The following is a 19,006-nucleotide window of genomic DNA, read 5'->3' as shown; positions in this document are numbered from 1 at the left end:
AAGGAAAGTTGCTGGTACAGGGGGTGAGAAGGGGTGAGAGGAAGGAAAGATGCTGGCATATGGGGTGGAGAGGGAGACATGCATGGTGAGGGGAGAGAGTGAAATGTTGCACATGATAATAGAAGGGAGAGACGGTGCATAGAGGGGGATAGAGAGGTTTGACCCAAGGCACAAGGCAGGGGAGACAGAGATGGTAGACAGTAGGATGCACAATACCAGGCAGAGCTTTGGGTTTCTGGCCCAGAAATATCTAAGAAAAAGAACACTTTAAATTAAACCATTAAATTATGGAGTAAATGTTTAGGAAGACTGGATGGACTATTCAGGTCTTTATCTACCATCATTTACTATGAAAGAAATAGAAATGTTGGATATGGCAGTAGGAGGAAGCATGGGGAGAGGGATGTAAGGGAGGGAGAGAGAGAGGTATTGAATATGGGGGTTAATGAGATGGAAGGAGAGATATACAGGAGGTGGAGGGGGAGAAAGAAAGAGATATTGGATCCAGGAGCAGAATGGAGTGATGGAGAGCTGCCTGGCAATGAGAGTGAGGGAAGAGAGTGGGAAAAATGCTGGACCATGGGGGAGATGTCAGGCTATGAGGGTGGGAAGAGAGAACAGATGCTAGGCTATAAGGGTGGAGGAAGGAAAATGCTGAGAATGGTAGAACTCTGAGGGAGAGAACAGAGTAGCAAGGAAAGGATGAGAGGACAGATATTACAAAGGGTAGAAATATGGTAATGGGAGTAAGTTGAAGATGAAAGGGAATGAAGGGCTCAGGAAGTAATGGGAGACAAGATGAAAATTTGATAGGTAGCCGAAAAGCGAAAAAAAGGAGAAGAAGGATATGAAAGAGGCAGAAGCGAGCTATAAAGAAATGATCAATATGTCAGAGGCAGGTGTAGTGAAAGAATAGATAGGAGAGAGGAGAAAAGGCAAATTGATAGCAGCTGCTTGAAGAAGAATTAGCAGATGACAGGAAAGCAGAATAGAGAAACTGGAAACAACATGATGGAAAAATAAAACAGCCAGACAACAGAGGTAGAAGAAAAACATTTTTTTAAAAATGTTTTAAATGGAATATGGATAATTAGCAAAAATATTGTCTAAATTTGACAAACTTGCAGAATTTGTTAATATAGTCTGCCTTTTATCAAGCTGCACTAGAGGTTTTTAGCATGGGCCAGTGAGGTAAGTGCTTCGATGCTTATAGGAATTATATGAGCATCTCAGCATTTACCGCGCTGACCCGTGCTAAAAACCTCTAGCACAGCTTGATAAAAGGGGCTGGTTGTGTGCAGAATTTTGAATTTTTTTTTGCACAGAATTCTGCCAGAGGTACTATTTAGAGCTTTTCCTAATGCCCTATTGCTTATGTTTGAAGTTGTTTGAACAAATAGAAGAGCGAATTAGAGAAGCAAATGCTTATTACAATGTCTTCAAAAGCATTTAAATACCAGAAAAGTTAACAGGTTTATAAACCAATATATACAAACTCCACAGATCTATAGAAGTATTCAAACTTTCTTAAGAAATGGCAAAGAGTACTATGTAAAGAAATCCAGAGAAAAGCAGTGGATGCTATGGCTGACATAGGGCTAGATCCACTTGGGTGCCAAAAAAATGTTTGCTGAGCACTGTTCTATACATGGTGCCTCAAATTAGGTGCTGTTTATGGAATAGTATTTATAGCCAAGATCCACACTCAGTTTGGGGCAAGTTTCCAAGTTTATTTAAAATTTGATAAAATCGCTTTTTCATAAATTCAAAGTGATATACAATAATAAAAAAACAGAAAACAAGGGGAGGCAGACAATTTTGGGACGATACTGACTTACTGCAAATGAGATGGAGGTATAGGGAAGAACTACAATTAATATAAGAAAGAGAACGAAAAAGGGAAAAAAACATAAGGGAATAACGTAGGTGGTGCTATGCCTTTGTAAGAGTCGATGTCCTACTATTACGGAGATGAATTATTCAAAAGCGTCCCTAAATAGGTAACTTTTTAATTTCCCTTTAAACTTGTGAAGGGTTTTTTCCTCCCTTACCTGGGCCGGTAATAGGTTCCAAATTTGAGGAGTGTAACTGAAAAGTGTGTATTGCGCCTGGTGTTAATTATTCTCAAGGATGGAATTGTTAGAAGGTTTTTATCTTCTGATCTTAGATTACAAAACGGATTGTAAGGGGTAATTGCTCTATCTAGGAATAGTGGGACATTGAAATGTGATTAGCGCCAGTTTATATGTAATTCTGTGATTGATAGGAAGCCAATGTGCCTTCCTTACTAAATGATCACATTTTTTTGTAATTATTTTTATTGTGGTATTTTGCATTATTTGTAATCTTGTAATTTCTTTTTGAGCGATACCCTTATAGAGTGAATTACAGTAATCTAATTTTGATATTATAAGGGAGTGTATTAGGGTATTAGGGTACCCAATGTAAATCCTAATGCCTAAATTAGGCGCAGAGCCATCAAATTTCATAATACTGCACACGTCTATAGTGAACAACCCTGATCTATCCATGCCCCTCCAATGGCCATGCCCCCTTTACAGCTGCACCCTAAAAATGTATGTGCGCATCTTTATAGAATAGTGCTTAGCAAGATGTACATGTAAATCCACATTGTTGCTGATCAGCACCAATTATCTCATTAGTCAATTAAATTGAGTGTGCCCAAATTTGTGCGTGCATAGTATTTGGGGGATAATGTCTCCCAAGCAAGCTGGATTATTGAACGTTTGTTTCTTCAAGAATGCAGCATTCTCAGAAAAGGATCAGAACACATTTCTTGTCCTGCTGTGCTGACATAACTTGAGAATGTTATACAACAATAAATAGAGAAAACCTGATGGTAACCTATCAATTAAATATAATTTGCAAAACCATCGGTATAAACCAAAATGACACTGAAGGTACTTATTTAACTTTTTTCTCTTTATCTGGTTTCTTTTAGCCTATAAGCAGGGACAAGCCTCAGATTATAGAGTTTTAACCATTCAGGGTTCTTTCAAAGAGAGGGACGATTTTTCTTCTCTTACTCCATTACTTACTACTCTCAATCCAACGTGGCCTACGTCAGTGTTTTTCAACCTTTATACACCTATGGACCGGCAGAAATAAAAGAATTATTCTATGGACCGGCATCGGTCCGTGGACCGGCGGTTGAAGAACACTGGGCTAAGTTGTGGGCCAGTCCCTGCCCATCTCTACCCAATCTCCACCCCAGACACCGCCCCATAATAGTACTAATTGCACCTTGCACATCCTATGCCTCATCTGGAAGCCTTCCTTCTGACGTTGCAATGTCAGAGAGAAGGCTTCCGGTTCAGGCGCGGATGCCCGTAGGAGCCACTGCCTGTGGCTTTGTGCACTGAATCAGTTAGGAAGAGGGAGCTGGCTCGAAGATAACGCCGCATCGATCGCACCGTGGACCGGAAGTTGAAGAACACTGTTTTGGGCCTGATGCACATGCTGGCCCTGTGGACCAGAAGGAAATTTCTGTGGACCTGCACTGGTCCATGGATCGGTGGTTGAAGAACACTGGCCTACGTCATGTTGTCTTTTAAGTAAAACGCTCTGCCCTGTTGACTTGTTGCTCTGAATTGGCAAGAATGTATGTACAGCCTAGATAAGGTAAAAATGCTTGTTTTGGAAGATGTTATAAGTATTTAGTTGGTTTGTTTTTAAAATAATAATCGCTCTAGACTTTTCCCTGACGCAGCGGAGATGTAATTTGACCCCCGCGAAATGTAGGCCATGTTGGATTGAGAGTAGTAAGCAACTGTCCTGGTTCTTTTTTTTTTAAGATCATTTTTATTAGTGAGTCAACAAGAGAGACAAGCATGGTACAATGATGAAATAGGCAAACAAAAGCATCCTTGAAAAGAACACAATAGCCATCAATAAAAGTATGAGGTATGCCAGGAAGACATGGGATTGTCCAGGAGCAACATTAGCCTGCTTCCCTCATTGGCCTCATAAAATTTTTTTGTTTGAAACACCTATCTCCAGGAATCCCCTACTCGAGGGGAAACACGCATACCAGATAACACAAACCAGTCAAACAGTCATGCAGACTCCACTCACAGTCCCCAGTCAATCTCCCCCCGTCCCTACCCATCCCAAGAGCACAAGAGCAAAAGCTAAAGTTTCAAGTTTATTTCAAATTTACTATACTGCCCACTCGAACCTTCTGGGCGGTGTACAAAATACCTTAATATTATACCAATTAAAAAATAATTTAGGATAAAACAGACCAGGGGAAAAAAAAAATCAAAAATGATTTACAGACACGGACGAACAGAAACAAAAGGGAAGAAGGGATTGGCAATTACAATTGATAGCAAAAGAGAAAACGCTTAAAGGAAAGAACAAAAGGTTAGGTAAATAGAGAAGAAACATTACTTAAAAGTAAATCTAAGTTGTCCTGAAAAGGACAGTTTAGGTAACAAAGGCATCTCGGAAAAGGAATGTTTTTAACATGACCTTGAATTTGATCAATGTTGTATTTTCCCGCAAGTAGTTGGGCAAGCTGTTCCAGAGAAAAGGTGCATTAACAGAAAAAATTGTATTCCTCATAGTACTGATCTGTATCAATGAGGGAACGATAAGAAGATTTTGCCCATTTATTATGAATTTTTGGAAATCAATTTGGGACCAAATTAATAATTTATTAGATAACCCAGTGGCATTATCCTATGATACTGTGATATTTTGTATGGAAATGAGAGCAAAAAGTCAGATTTCTGCGAACAACAATAAATTATTACTTATAATGACTGGTGTTGCCATTCAGCAAATTACATATAATTGGAAGGATTGGAGGAGATTAAATTATAACTTTTGGTGGAACTCTTTATGCCATATCTATAAAATGGAAAGGTTTATTGCATTACAACGGGGATATTTTAAGAAATTTCAGGATGTGTGGAAACCATTAACAAAATATTGTAAAGATTAATTGAAATTGTTTCCCTTATACAGTGGTGCCTCACACAACGAACTTAATCCGTTCCAGGAGCAAGTTTGTTATGTGAAACGTTCGTTGTGTGAAACGCGTTTTCCCATAAGAATACATGTAAAACAAAATAATTCGTTCTGCAGCCCTGTTTTCCCATAAGAATACATGTAAAACAAAATAATTCATTCTGCAGCCCTACATTTCCCTCCCTCCACCTCACCTTATATGCAGAGTTTGCCAGCTTTCTTTTTCACCCAGCCGCACGCTTTCAAAAAGCTGTGCACGCGCAGCTGCTGAAGTTGATCAATGTTCTCCTCTCCTGCAACTTCCGGTTTCCGGTTGCGTCAGAGGAGAAGATTGAACAACAGAGCATGCGCTCATGTGCTGCTCTTTGAAAGTGTGTGGCTGGCCGAAAAAGAAAGCCGGAAAACTCGGCATCTAAGGTAAGGTGGAGGGAGATGATGGAACACTGCATTCAGACAGGAGGGTGCTGCTGTTCCCGGCTCACATTAGGAAGCGGCGAGAGTAGTTCCGCCCCCCCCCCGGGCCCCTCGGGCGACTTCGTTGTGTGAAACGAAGTTCGTTATAGGGAGCAAGACAAAAAGTTCGTTATGCGCAGCGTTCGCTGTGCGAGGCGTCCGTTATGCGAGGCACCACTGTATTTATCAATTTAAGGTGTAGGGAGGGGGGAATATTATTATTATATGTTTTATATGATAATGGAATATATGGGTGGGAGGGATGGGAAAGGGGAAGGGCTAAGAATTTATGTAATGTACCAACGATTGTTTGTAAGTGATGAATTTATTGTTGATGTGAATGTATATATTTAACACTTAATGTAATTTTGAAAATGAATAAAGAATATTGAAAAAAAAAAGAAGATTTTGCGCAGTGGATCGTAGAGATCTAACTTGAGTATGAGAGATAAGCAAATTATTAATAAATTCTGGCTGGCTATTTGCTTTAAATGTCCTAAACATTTCAAAAGTCTGAATGAAGCTAAAAAAAGTTTACAGCACAAATGCACTTTTGCTATGGTACTTTTGATACAGCACTTTAAAGCACTAGTACACTTTACACTTGTGCAATTTTGTCAATTCTGAGTTTTCCAAAATGTACTGTGAGGTTTAACTGGTCTTGAATGTTGATGAATTATTAATCCTTTATGAATTTAGAATTATTTAACATATTGAGTTTATTAGAAAGTAAAAGTAATAAGATTAGAAGGCAATAATAATTCAGTTAGGAATTAATTTAAGATTGAAGAAATAAAAGATTAATGTTAAGATTAAGGTAGGGAGGATGGGTTCAAGCCAGTAATGTTAATAAGAGTAAGAGAAGAAAAATCATCCCTCTCTTTGAAAGAACCCTGAATGGGTAAAACTCCATAATCTGAGGCTTGTCCCTGTTTATACGATTAAAGAAACCAGATAAAGAGAAAAAAGTTAAATAAGTACCTTCAGTGTCATTTTGGTTCATACCGATGGTTTTGCAAATTATATATAACTTGAGAATGCACATATTTCTAGTTCAGTTTTACTTAAGCCAACGTTGTGCCCATTCATCCTGGCTATGCTCCATCATTTGGTTTTCATTATTTTATGTTATTGCCTACTGGCAAGGACAAAAAAGAAAATCCAACAAAGCTGTAGTAAGAGTGCAATGAATCAAGGAGAAAGAAAGGTACCGCAGAAAGCTGTACAAGACGGCTGTAGTCTTTTCAGCAGTTCATTATCATTGCTAAAGTATACAACACACAGATCAGGCTTATTTGTTGTGTGATCTTTGTTACCACCAATTTATGGGAACCCTGAAGAAGACGTGTTGTTCGAAACACGGACCGCGTTGGGTCCCTTATTTTGTATAAAGTGGTTTACTTGTATGCAACAATTTGCTTGTTTAAAATAAACATTGCCTGCATCTTGTACAGCTGTCTGTAGTACCTTTCTTTGTCATTGCCTACTGGCCTTTGCTGTACTGATAATTATTCATCTATGACAATTTTCCACTCAGAAAGTACATACGTGTTTCTTAATCTTCCAGAAGATTCTGCGGGTAATCATGCCCCTGGCATATGCTTGGATAATGCCCACTGCCCTCTTCTTCTCCACCATCTTCTTACGTATTACGTAACCACGGCACAAGACTTGGAACTTGATGATGGCTGCCCGAGTAGTCACATACTGTTTGCAGATCTTGCGGCTTTGAACAATGGCTTGGAGGCGCTCAAAACCTTGCTGGATCTGCAGCAGATGTTCAACAGTTTAAGAGACATTTAAAGGCTCATTATTTTCTGAAAGCATTTTTAAAATGATGGCTGCTAGTATAAAGTGATTTCTCTTCTGCTGTTTTTGATTTTATGTTTTTATACGTTCTTGTTTATTGTGCATGTGGGATATAAATGCAAAAATAAATCAATAAAAGGTGCAATAAAGAGATAAAGTAGTATTATGAGAATTCATCCATTTAATTATATTCCACCTATCTCTATACTTCTAGACAGTAACAATCAACATCAAACAATCTAAGTAAATCAATAAGACAAAATCATAAAACAAATTCATTCATATTATAAAAAATATATCTTTCAAAAATCCACAGGATAAACCAATCTAAATAAATTTCAGGTCAATCAGCATGTAGCAGTCAGTATTCTTTTAAATAGACTTGAATATTCGGTGCTGAGCTATATCCAGGTACTGGCACCAAATTTCTGGGTATTTAGCGGCTCCCAGAAGTTATCTGGGCTCGGCCGATATTCAGTGCCAGTACTTGAACAATTAACTAGATATGGTTAGGACCGCTTTTACATGGTCTTATTTAACTGGCACCAACACTGAATATTAGTGGTGCCTGGATAACTTTCAGATCTGCCCTGACTCTGTCTCCAGCCTGCCCTGGCATAAACCAGATAATGGTATGAAAAGAAGCACAAGGGTCCTTCAAGTTACGAGTAACCAAATTTCTGTTTATGTTTCGGCATACCTGCCTGCAATAGGGGTTTATATAAAAACATACATATAATTATATTGATTGACACAAATCATACAAAAAATATATATATAATTATAAATATTGATTGACAGGTACATATTACAAGAAATAAAATTCAAGAAAAACCATTTTAAATATGTATAATAAAAGACCATTTAGCAACAGAAAAAACTTATAGGTATAAACAAGTAAAATGAATAAAAATAAAAATATACAGTGGCTTTACCTAACTCCCCCTCCACCCCCTTTACTAAGCTGCGATAGAGGTTTCTACCGCAGCCCGAAGTGCTAAATGCTCTGATACTGTTCTGATGCTCATAGAATTCCTATGAGTATCAGAGCTTTTATCACAATGGCTGGAGATAAAAACCCTAATACAGCTTTACAAAAGGGGGCCTTGGACTTTAAAGGAACATTCCAATAAACAACATTTTTAATGACATTATGAATATAAAATGTAGGTCTTATGTGATAAAGGCTGTAATGTTGCTGAAATGAAAGCTTGCACAAGTATGCTGTTCATTCTGGGGGAAATTCTATAAGAGGTGCCTAAAATTAGACAAACATGATTTAATGAGACAGAGTCAGCATGGGTTCAGCCAAGGGAGGTTTGCCTCATCAATTTGCTTGACTTCTTTGAAGGTATGAATAAACATGTGGATAAAGGTAAGACGGTTAATGTAGTGTTATCTAGATTTTCAGAAAGCTTTTGATAAAGTTCCTCATGAGAGGCTCCTGAGAAAATTAAGGAGTCATGGGATATGTGGCAAAGTTCAGTTCTGGATTAGGAATTGGTTATTGGATAGAAAACAGAGGGTAGGGTTAAATGGTAATTTTTCTCAATGGAGGAGAGTAAACAGTTGAGTGCCACAGAGGTCTATTTAATTTATTTATAAATGATCTGGAAATTGGAATGACGAGTGAGGTGATTAAATTTGCAGATGACACTAAACTGTTCAAAGTTGTTAAAATGCATGCAGATTGTGAAAAATTGTAGGCAGACCTTAGGAAATTGGAAGATTGGGCATCCAAGTGGCAGATGAAATTTAATGTGGACAAATACAAAGTGATGTTAGGGTCCACCTTGGGGATTAGTGCCCAAGAAAAGGATCTAGGTGTCATCATAGACAATAAGATGAAACCTTCCACCCATTGTGTGGTGGCGGCCCAAAAAGCAAACAGGATGCTAGGAATTATTAAAAAAGGGATGGTTAACAAGATTAAGAATTTTATAATGCCCCTGTATCGCTCTATAGTGTGACCTCATCTGGAGTATTGCGTTCAATCTGGTCTCCTTATCTTAAGAGAGATATAGCGGAGCTAGAAAAGGTTCAAAGAAGAGTGACCAAAATAATAAAGGGGATGGAACTCCTCTCGTATGAGGAAAGACTAAAAAGGATAGGGCTCTTCAGCTTGGAAAAGAAACGGCTGAGGGGAGATATGATTGAAGTCTACAAAATCCTGAGTGGAGTAGAACGGGTTCATGTGGATCAATTTTTCACTCCGTCAAAAATTACAAAGAATAAGGGACACTTAATGAAGTTACATGGAAATACTTTTAAAACCAATAGGAAGAAATTTTTTTTCACTCAGAGAATAGTTAAGCTCTGGAACACATTTCCAGAGGTTGTAGTAAGAGTGGATAGCATAGCTGGTTTTAATATACGTTTGGACAATTTCCTGGAGGAAAAGTCCATAGTCTGTTATTGAGAAAGACATGGGGGAAGCTACTGCTTGCCCTGGATCGGTAGCATGGAATGTTGCTACTCCTTGGGTTTGGCCACCATGAAAATGGGCTTCTGGGCTTGATGGATCATTGGTCTGACTCAGCAGGCTATTCTTATATTTTTATGCTATGGGCGGAACATAGGTAGGCCAAGGGCATTCTCAAAAGTTAGGTGCCAAGTTATAAAATAGTGCCGATTTGCGCCTAACTTTGGGTGCCAGACTTATTATACCTGTTTCTGTCATGCTGTCTGGAACCCAAAGTTAGGTCTCTTTTCAAGGGAGAACAGGCCCAGCTTCCCTAATCTCTCACTGTAAGGGGTTGGAGAAGTTGCCATACAGTGAGCGATTAGGGAAGCTGGGCCTGTTCTCCCTTGAAAAGAGGAGACTGAGAGGAGACATGATCAAAACATTCAAGATAATGAAAGGAATAGACTTAGTAGATAAAGGCAGGTTGTTCATCCTCTCCAAGGTAGAGAGAACGAGAGGACACTCTCTGAAGTTAAAAGGGGATAGATTCCGTACGAATGTAAGGAAGTTCTTCTTCACCCAGAGAGTGGTGGAGAACTGGAATGCTCTTCTGGAGTCTGGTATAAGGGAAAACACGCTCTAGGGATTCAAGACAAGCTTGGACAAGTTCCTGCTGAACCGGAACGAACGCAGGTAGGGCTGGTCTCGGTTAGGGCACAGGTCGATTGCCGCATGAGCGGACTGCTGGGCGCGATGGACAACTGGTCTGACCCAGCAGCGGCAATTCTTATGTTCTTAACCTGTGCGCCATGCCAGTATTCTGCAAAGGTTTGGTACCCTTTCTAGAATAGGGGCTCAGCGCGGATCTTTTCAGCACCTAACATTTGGTGCTATATATATTGAATTTCCCTAATTATGTTTGTAATATTCACAACCCCTGGTAAGGGGAGAGGATTACCAACCATCAGAACCTTGAGGATATCCCTCAATGAAGTTTGAAGGTGGGTTGGTAAGGATGTATGCCACTGACATACACTGGTCAGCAGTGTTATGGCCCCATTTAGCAGCTCTCTTTCAGGAAGTGACATCAGAGGGAGACCAGTGGATGGCGCGGGCAGCAGATTGGAGATACAGCTCGCTCCATTGAAGAGTTAAAAGGTACAGGGGGAAGGGAGGGTGCCTGTGCAATGGGGGAGTGGTGTGGGAGGGGGGGTGTCACACCACCACCCTGGGCACCTTCTACCCTTGCTACACGACTGCCATTTATATTCTTTTGGAGCTACTGTACCTTCAGAACTGGACAAAGAGCAGATTTCATCTATGATCAATCCATTACAGACACTATTGCCTTTTTTTGTTTAATAGGTAACACTTCTCTCTCTCTCTCTCTCTCTATTTATAACTTTTGGCTCTTGTTGTGGCCTTGTTGTACTGTTCTGCATTGAGAAAATCATATTCCCCACCTCTTAGGTGCCCATCAGTACCTCACTTCCATCATGCTGATTCTTGCATGGTACATCACAGATTATGGAAGACCTGTTTACATATTCCCATGTACTGTATAGTGGTCACTTACCACTCTGTAACTCTTCCTGCAATAATAGCCTCTCCAAACTGACTGTAGTGTCACTGCTGCCTGTTTCTCCCTCACAAACTTTTTCCTGAAAACAATAGGGGCAAGAATAGAGATATTATGGAGCAAACTGGAATAACAATACAGAAAAGGATGGCAAATGCATTTATATTAGGAAATATGGCAGGAATGCAAGATTATGCTTGCAAAATAAAAGTCAAAAAGGAGATATGAGATGGTATAAGATAGGAAAGGAAAGGAATATATGAACCAAACTACTCCATGACCGAACAATTTTCAAACTAGGGCATGGCTCACAGACCTGGGAGGACATTACCATGCAGGCCTCCAAGCCTTTGAAAATGCAGCTATTCACAAAATGAGGCTCCCATATCAATGCACACATATTTATTAGCAGAATCTTATTTTCTGTTACAAATTATTCCTGAGATCCACTGATTGTAAATATTTATATTTCTGTACAAATGTACACTATAACCTAATTGGTTTTATAAATTATTGACATTATAATGAAATGTTAGATTATTTAGAAGACTCTCTGGTCTCCAAGACCTATTTGGTTTTACTTGTAAATCTTATTCCTTATTTTGGCATGTTACCACAACATCTAAAGAGGTCAGGATCACCATGAGTCTACGTTGACTTGACAGCACTTAATATCCACACATACAATATCATCAATTTCCCTCATAAATCTGGTAAAAGCTGCAGATGTTAACATAACCTATCCCACCAGTCTTAGAAGATATGAGCAGTCTGACCAACAGAAGAAACTGGAAAGACCCAATCCTGTTTCATCCAGTGAATCCCATACTGGCATTTGAAGTACAATTCTTCAAGTGGTTAATTTATTACTAGCAGCTGTGATATATTCATATAAATGAAAACAAGAATAATTAGGCAGACTGGATAGGCCAGCTGGTTTTTATCTGGAACCATTAGATAATCAAATGGAAAAAGAAGAAGAAAACTTAAATCTAAAATGCTTACCTGTCTTTGAAACCCCTCATCATCTTCTGAATAAGAACAGCTTTTGCATTTATGGCTTTCTCCCGCTCTACCTCCAGTTTCGTATCATGATAATCCTAAAATTAGAAGGTGTGACAATAGGATTCGAAATCTTCAGGGTCCATTTAAGAAAATACAATATCCAACACATCTCACCTGAGAGCAGGGAAAAATCAAACATACTTACCTCCGAGGACAATAGGCATAAATTCTCACACATGAGTGATGTCATCCACAGAACGCAGAATAGGCACTGCCAAGTACACTATCACTTTAAATTTTCAGGCAGTGCCCGCACTATGCGCATTCAGCCATTTGATCATCCAGACCGTCAGGTAATCTATTTTTATACAAAATTCTCGTCCAAAAATTTGTCCAAGTCCCAAATACCCTGCAAAGTGATGGACTGGCCACCCAGACATGGCAACAGAGTAGTGGGGCAACTTACAGGGCACTGCAGTGAACTTCACAAAAAGGATGTCACATAAATATCTCACCACAACTCCCTTGCAGGTCGTTGTGAGCCCCCCAAAATCCACTATACCTACCTGTCTATAACCCCAATAGCCCTTATGGCTGCAGGTAGTACGTATATGGCAGTACAGTAGGGTTTGGGATTTTTTGGTTGGGCTCACATTTTCCATCATGAATGATGTGGTTAGAGTGGCTTATGGGCCTGGGTCTTCCTCTCTATGGTTCACTAGCCCACCCCCCAAGCTACTTAAGCCACCTCTGTGTAGCTCTACTAGGCTTTCCTATGCCAGGTACTGATTTTCTGGAGGCAGGTATGTCCGTTTTTAGTTTGATTTTTATAGCGATGTGTGGGGGGGGTCAGTGATCACTGGGGGAGTGTGTGGGGATCTGTACCTTGTCCCTGCAGTGGTTATCTGGTCACTTTGGATATCTTATGGGCATTTAGACCTGTTTTTAGATCACATAACTAGACATGATTCCATCCAGGCAGCCTCGTTAAACTTTCGATTATCCCTGTAATACAACTAAGTCTATGTCGGCTCATATCCCACCCACTTCCTGCCCTAAACACTCCTCCAAAAATGCCTCTTTGAGCTCTGGGTACACAGTGGGATTCAGAGGCCTAAAAAGTTTCTAGATACGTCTAAAAACCCATTTCGATTATCGGCATTTGGATGGCCTTTCTTTTAGGTTGTCCAAGTGCTGATTTGGGCAGGTTTTTGGACATATTTTCATTTCGATTATGAATCCCATAGTATGCAAATGTAAGGGTGATAAGGAAAACAACCTTCCAAGTGAAAAGCCAGTAAAAGATATGCTTTCTGGTGGAGACTTACGCCTTTGAGGCAGAGGAGAAGGATCAGAAGGAATACCATACGATTCTTCTGCTGACATGTATGGGAATTCTTCATCTGAATGGTAGGATATATCTAGGTCAGACTCCTCAAAATACTCCTCCTGGTGAATCAGGGAGTGTGCAACTAAGCATTTAAAAGATTTGAGGTAAGGGTCAATGCTTTGACTCAGGTGATAACTTCTCTGCTGCTGCTAATGCATGCATGGAACAGGTCCTTGCTGACCCCCACACTCAGTGTCACACAGGGGTGCATGACCTCATCCTCGATCAATGCCTTGATGTATTCGTGGGCTGGGTTGAGGCAGGCATGGAAACCTTTAAAGCTTGTGAAGACTGCATCTGCAGTAACCCTGAAAGCTAATGTTTGAGCATAGCCCAGATTTCCTTCTGAAGAGCTGGAGTCTACATCAGAAGAGACATCAGTATGGGAGTGGTCCATGGTGCTGGATGTCTGGGTATGGAAGACCTCAATTTCAAGGCACGCCTGGGAGGAGACATGGCCTCTAGTGATGGAGAGCAATTCACAGTGTGTTGAGACTATGCATTGAAGATGTAGATGCCTGGGAAGATGTCATGCCATACCTTATGCATGAGGCATGGACAAAGACAATATTGAGTCTTACCTCTGAAGAAAGCTGTCAAAACCAATGACAGTGTGATGTAAGTTGAATGTTGGGTCCTGAATCTCTCACCATGCTGAATGTCGATGCCAAATCAAAATGTTTATCATACTGAATTATTGGGCTTTTAGTTACCTCTTTTGCATATGCAGACAGAGTTCATAACAAATATCTTGATGTTCAGGACCTAGACACTGATTACATCAAGTACATTTCTTGAGCTGCTTAGTACCCTCTTTGACATGGAGGGAAAAATGGTCAACCAGGCCTCAAAAGGCTTGAGGCCTGGTAAGCTTGTGAAAAGTATAACAAAAAAACATTGAGGCTCGCTGGGTAGAAAAAGGGCCTCAAAGTGGTTCAAAAGCCAAAAATTGACAGAATTTAACAAAACTTGATGAAAACACTGGAAACAATAAAATAAAGAATTATAGAGAAAAGAACAATAAAGTAATAATGGGAAGGCACAAAAAAGAGGATCTCTTTAGAAAACTTAGAACTGTCGGTCCTGTGTGCCGATGTTGGATGGGAAGGCACCTGCACAGTGCGAGCACTGCCTAAAGATTTAAAGTGACAGTATACTTGGTAGTGTCCTTATCAGGTTCTGTGGATGACTTCACCCACATGTGAGAATATTATGCCTGCTTATTGTCAGAGTATGAATGCTTCAGTCTGAAAATACTGCCTTCGAAATAGAACAGGAAATGACAGCTATATTCTGCAAATCAAAAGCACCAAAAACATCACAGGAAATCAATGAGGGAATCTAGGCCTACTCTTTTCTTTTTATTTATTAATTTTTTTGATCCATCAGTTTCCTCTTGTTCTTTTGCACTTCCACTTCATTCAAAACCAAGGTTGTGATCTGATGCCATGAATCTTCATTCATGACTTTCCAGAGATTTCCCTCTATGTTATGTGCTCCTTTCTCTCCCATTATACCTTGTGTAATTATTACAGTGAGGAGCCAGGGTAGGGACAGACTTAAAGATCTCAATATATATGCTTTAGAGGAAAGGCCGAGAAGGGAGATATGTTAAATACAAATTTTAAGTATCTACGTGGTATAAATGTGCTTGAGGTGAGTCTCTTTCATTTGCAAGGAAGCCCTGAAATAAGAGGGCATAGGATGAAGTTAAGAGGTGATAGGCTCAGTAATAAGTTAAGGAAATACTTTTTTACAGAAAAGGTGGTAGATACATGGAATAGTCTCCCAGTAGAGGTGGTGGAGACAAAGGCTGTGTCTGAATTCAAAAAACATGTGGGACAGGCACACGGAATCTCTTAGAGAGGGTAGGCAATAGTGGATGTTGTGGTGGGCAGTCTGGATGGGCCATTTGGCCTTTATCGGCTGTCATGTATCTATATTTCTATTTTTAGTTTGTAGATACTTGGTGAGAGTCTGTCTGTGTGAAAGAGGCCAGTTTGTCTGATAGCACTGAATGTCTATGTAGAATCAATCTGTACTAATCCAGTTTGTTTAGTAGCTTGGAAACAAGAGTACTTCTAAAGCTTAATGCTAAACTTGAACAGTTAACAGACATTGATATTCTTTTGTTTGGGCTGTTTGGTTTCTCACTGAAAAGGCAATAAGCCATGTGCTATAGGTTAATGTTAAGGATTGTCTACATAGGTTTCAAAGTTCCTGGAAATGACTGAGAGAAAAACATTAAGAACCTCTTTTACAAAGCAGTGGGTAAACGCACCAAAGCCAATTCAATTCCTATGGGCTTCGGTGCATTTACTACAGCTTTGTAAAAGAAGCCCTAAGTTATTTTTATGCAATATTCTGAGGGCTGTACTTCATTGAATTTTTCTTTTATTTGCTGGCTTTGTTTTGTTGCTTAGAAATGGACATTGTTTATTTATGCTGTTTTGGTTTGGCTTCATACTGAGAAAAGTACTAAGCCATGTGCTATGGGTTTGCTTTTACACTGAAAAAAAGCACTAAGTTCTCAGATTCTCTAAAAAGCATCATTGTCTTCAGCCACCTTAAAAGCGGCCACTGATCGCATGTCAATCACACAACGGCATAGTTTCGAGAATCATGCCTCTGCAAAAGGCAGGGTTTTCAAGATCTTCATTTCCGGCACCTACCTTTGACATGAATTCTGCCTCAGGAGGCATCTACCAGTGCTTAATGCTACTTTCAGCATTAGCCATACCTACAATGATGTTAGGTGATGGTAGGGGGCTCCAGAGGCACGATTCTGGTGCCATTTGTGTAGGCACTGGTAGGCGCCTTGCAATTTTATTTAAGTACCGATTGAAACAATGTTTCTCTCTTAATTTAGGTGCTAGTAGGGCACCTATTGGCTCCTAAGTTGAGGCGCCGTTTATAGAATTTTCCCCTAAGTTATTTGCATATGATATTTTGAGGGCTGTTCTTGATATGTGTGCAACTGTATTTGTTTTGCGCATAATAAAAAAATTCACTTCTTGTTTTATTTGTTGCGATTTTGTGAACTGAATAAGAACTACAAATTTTGGGACAGGACTGAATAAAAATGAAAATTTTCATCATTATATGAACAAGAATTAAAATTCCATGTTTTGCGCATGAATAATTAGAACTAAAAGTAGTGTCTGGACTAAAATATCACTAGTATTGAGCTGATGTTTGGTTTTCTATGCACAATGCAAAACCCAGCATGCCTTACAAGTTTTAGTTTTATTGATGTTCTTTCAATCAAAATTAAGGTTACCCAGAGGGATTGTCTGGGTGTCCAGAGGAATTTTCAAAATCTAGTTTTTCTGAGTTTTGAAAGGACCCAAGCTCGGGGCCATTTCTGGATGTCGTATGCACATGATGTCATTGCATCGATATCCGTGCATATGCGGAGGACATCCAGAAACAGCTTCAAGCTCGGGGAAGGAGACATACGGTTCATGTGGAGGCATGGAGGAGGGCAGAATGGGGCAGGGGTGAGGGTAGAATGGAGCAGGGCTGGGGGCAGAACAGGGTAGGAACAAGTGTCCTCTTTTTTTTTTAAAGAGGAGATCTGCTAACCCGAATCAGAATAAAATTTAGAAACCCACACACATACCATAGGCTTAAAAGCCTGGATTCTCTAAATGGCGCCGATCACATCTCAATCACGTGACAGCTCCGTTTGGAGAATCGTGCCACCAGCAAAGGTAGGCATTAGAAATGTAGACCAGGATTTTCAAGGCCTACATTTCTGGCTAGTGGTGTAGTAAAGGGGTGGGGCAGGGGTGGACCGCCCTGGGCGCCCTCTTCATGGGGGCACTGGCACCTCTCCTTCTCTCTGCTCCCTCCCATGCACTTCTTGAAATGTTCACCAGTGCAAGCAGCATCTTCCACCTGGTGCTCATGCCAGCCTCGACTCTCTTCTGATGTCATTTCCTGGTTGCGGGACCAAGATGTGATGTCAGAAGGGAACCGAGACCGGCGCGAGCAGCAGGTGGAAGATGCTGCACATGCTGGTGAACGTCTCAAGAGGTATGCGGAGGGTGGGAAAGGAGCTCAAGTCATGAGAGGCAGAGGGGTGCACAATACGGTGAGGAAGAACAGGGGGAAGGGCATATGGTGCGGCGTTGCTAGGCACCACTGCCTTGGGCGACAAACTCTCTTGCTACACCATTGTTTCTGGTGTCTACCTTAGACATGAATTGCGACTCCAGTCATACTTACTGGCGCCTAATGCCTCTTTTGGCCTTAGCCACACCTAGAGTGGCATTAGGCACCCTTAGGTGTCTCTGGAGGCATGAGTCTGGTGCCATTTTTTTTTTTTTAATTTGGTGCTGGTAGGCACCTTGCAAATTCTCTTAAGTCCGCTTTTAAACAGACTTAAGTTAAGGCACCATTTATAGAATATGGGTCAAAATGTTTATTTGCAATGCCTTGGGCCCATAAAATTGCATAAAATCATCTTTTTGCTTTGAGCGGGGAGATGTGGGGAAGAAATTAAGATTGCTGAGACGGTGAGGAGATGGGGGATGAAAAATGTAGGGCAGAGAGGAGACTGGGATGAATCTTTGACCCCGCATCACTCTCTAGTAGGCAGTTTTCTATGCTGTTCATCAGCAGTGTGCCTAAATCTCAAAGGGGATAGTTTTTGTGTGGGACTAGGGCAGGCTTGGACATTTTTCTGCAATACAGGAACATTGTATAAAACATCCAGGGCAAAAATTGGAGGCTTGAGGCTAGACCTGTTTCAATAACGAATACGTGCCAAAAAGAAGCCCAAATTGACCAGATAACCGCTGAAAGATTAAGGCATGATCCCACCTTACTCCCCCAGTGGTCACTGACCTCCTTCCACCCCTAAAGATGTGAATGAAACAGCTGCAGAGCGGATAGCGTAGCTGGTTTTAAGAAAGGTTTGGACAAGTTCCTGGAGGAAAAGTCCATAGTCTGTTATTGAGAAAGACACGGGGGAAGCCACTGCTTGCCCTGTATTGGTAGCATGGAATTTTGCTACACCTTGGGTTTTGGCCAAGTACTAGTGATCTTGGATTTGCCACCGTGAGAATGGGCTACTGGGCTTGATGGACCATTGGTCTGACCCATTAAGGCTATTCTTATGTTCTTATGATCTCTTTGATCTTTGGATGCTAATAAATGAGCCTGCTTGGTCTGGGTAAAACCAATTATGAGACAACACATCATTGGGCTTTTTATTTTGCTGCCCTTAAGTTATGGAATGATATCCTGGGATATATTCATTCTGAATCACTGCATCAGAAGTTTAAAATTGTATTTAAAACACTTGTTTTTGGGCATATAATTTGAGTCGAGTGCCTTGTTCTGGTGCTTTATGTTATGCAGTTTG

At 40.4% G+C, this 19,006-nt stretch overlaps 1 protein-coding gene across 2 annotated transcripts in view; it reads right to left on the bottom strand.

The window, feature by feature from the left end:
* MYO7B (myosin VIIB) overlaps positions 1-19,006 on the bottom strand; it is a 302,847-nt gene that overhangs the window by 118,244 nt on the left and 165,597 nt on the right. For both annotated transcript variants that reach the window (XM_033957613.1, XM_033957614.1), the window contains exons 19-21: positions 12,246-12,340; positions 11,238-11,322; positions 6,997-7,215 (exon numbers count right to left, since the gene is read on the bottom strand). In XM_033957613.1, the coding sequence (XP_033813504.1) occupies positions 6,997-7,215; positions 11,238-11,322; positions 12,246-12,340 (399 nt within the window). The remainder of the gene's footprint in view (positions 1-6,996; positions 7,216-11,237; positions 11,323-12,245; positions 12,341-19,006) is intronic.

This window comes from Geotrypetes seraphini, chromosome 9 (genome assembly GCF_902459505.1).
Source record: "Geotrypetes seraphini chromosome 9, aGeoSer1.1, whole genome shotgun sequence".
In the NCBI taxonomy this organism is placed as follows: Eukaryota; Metazoa; Chordata; class Amphibia; order Gymnophiona; family Dermophiidae; genus Geotrypetes; species Geotrypetes seraphini.
Note: the sequence above shows the minus strand (reverse complement) of the source record. Positions and strands in the feature narration are given on the sequence as shown.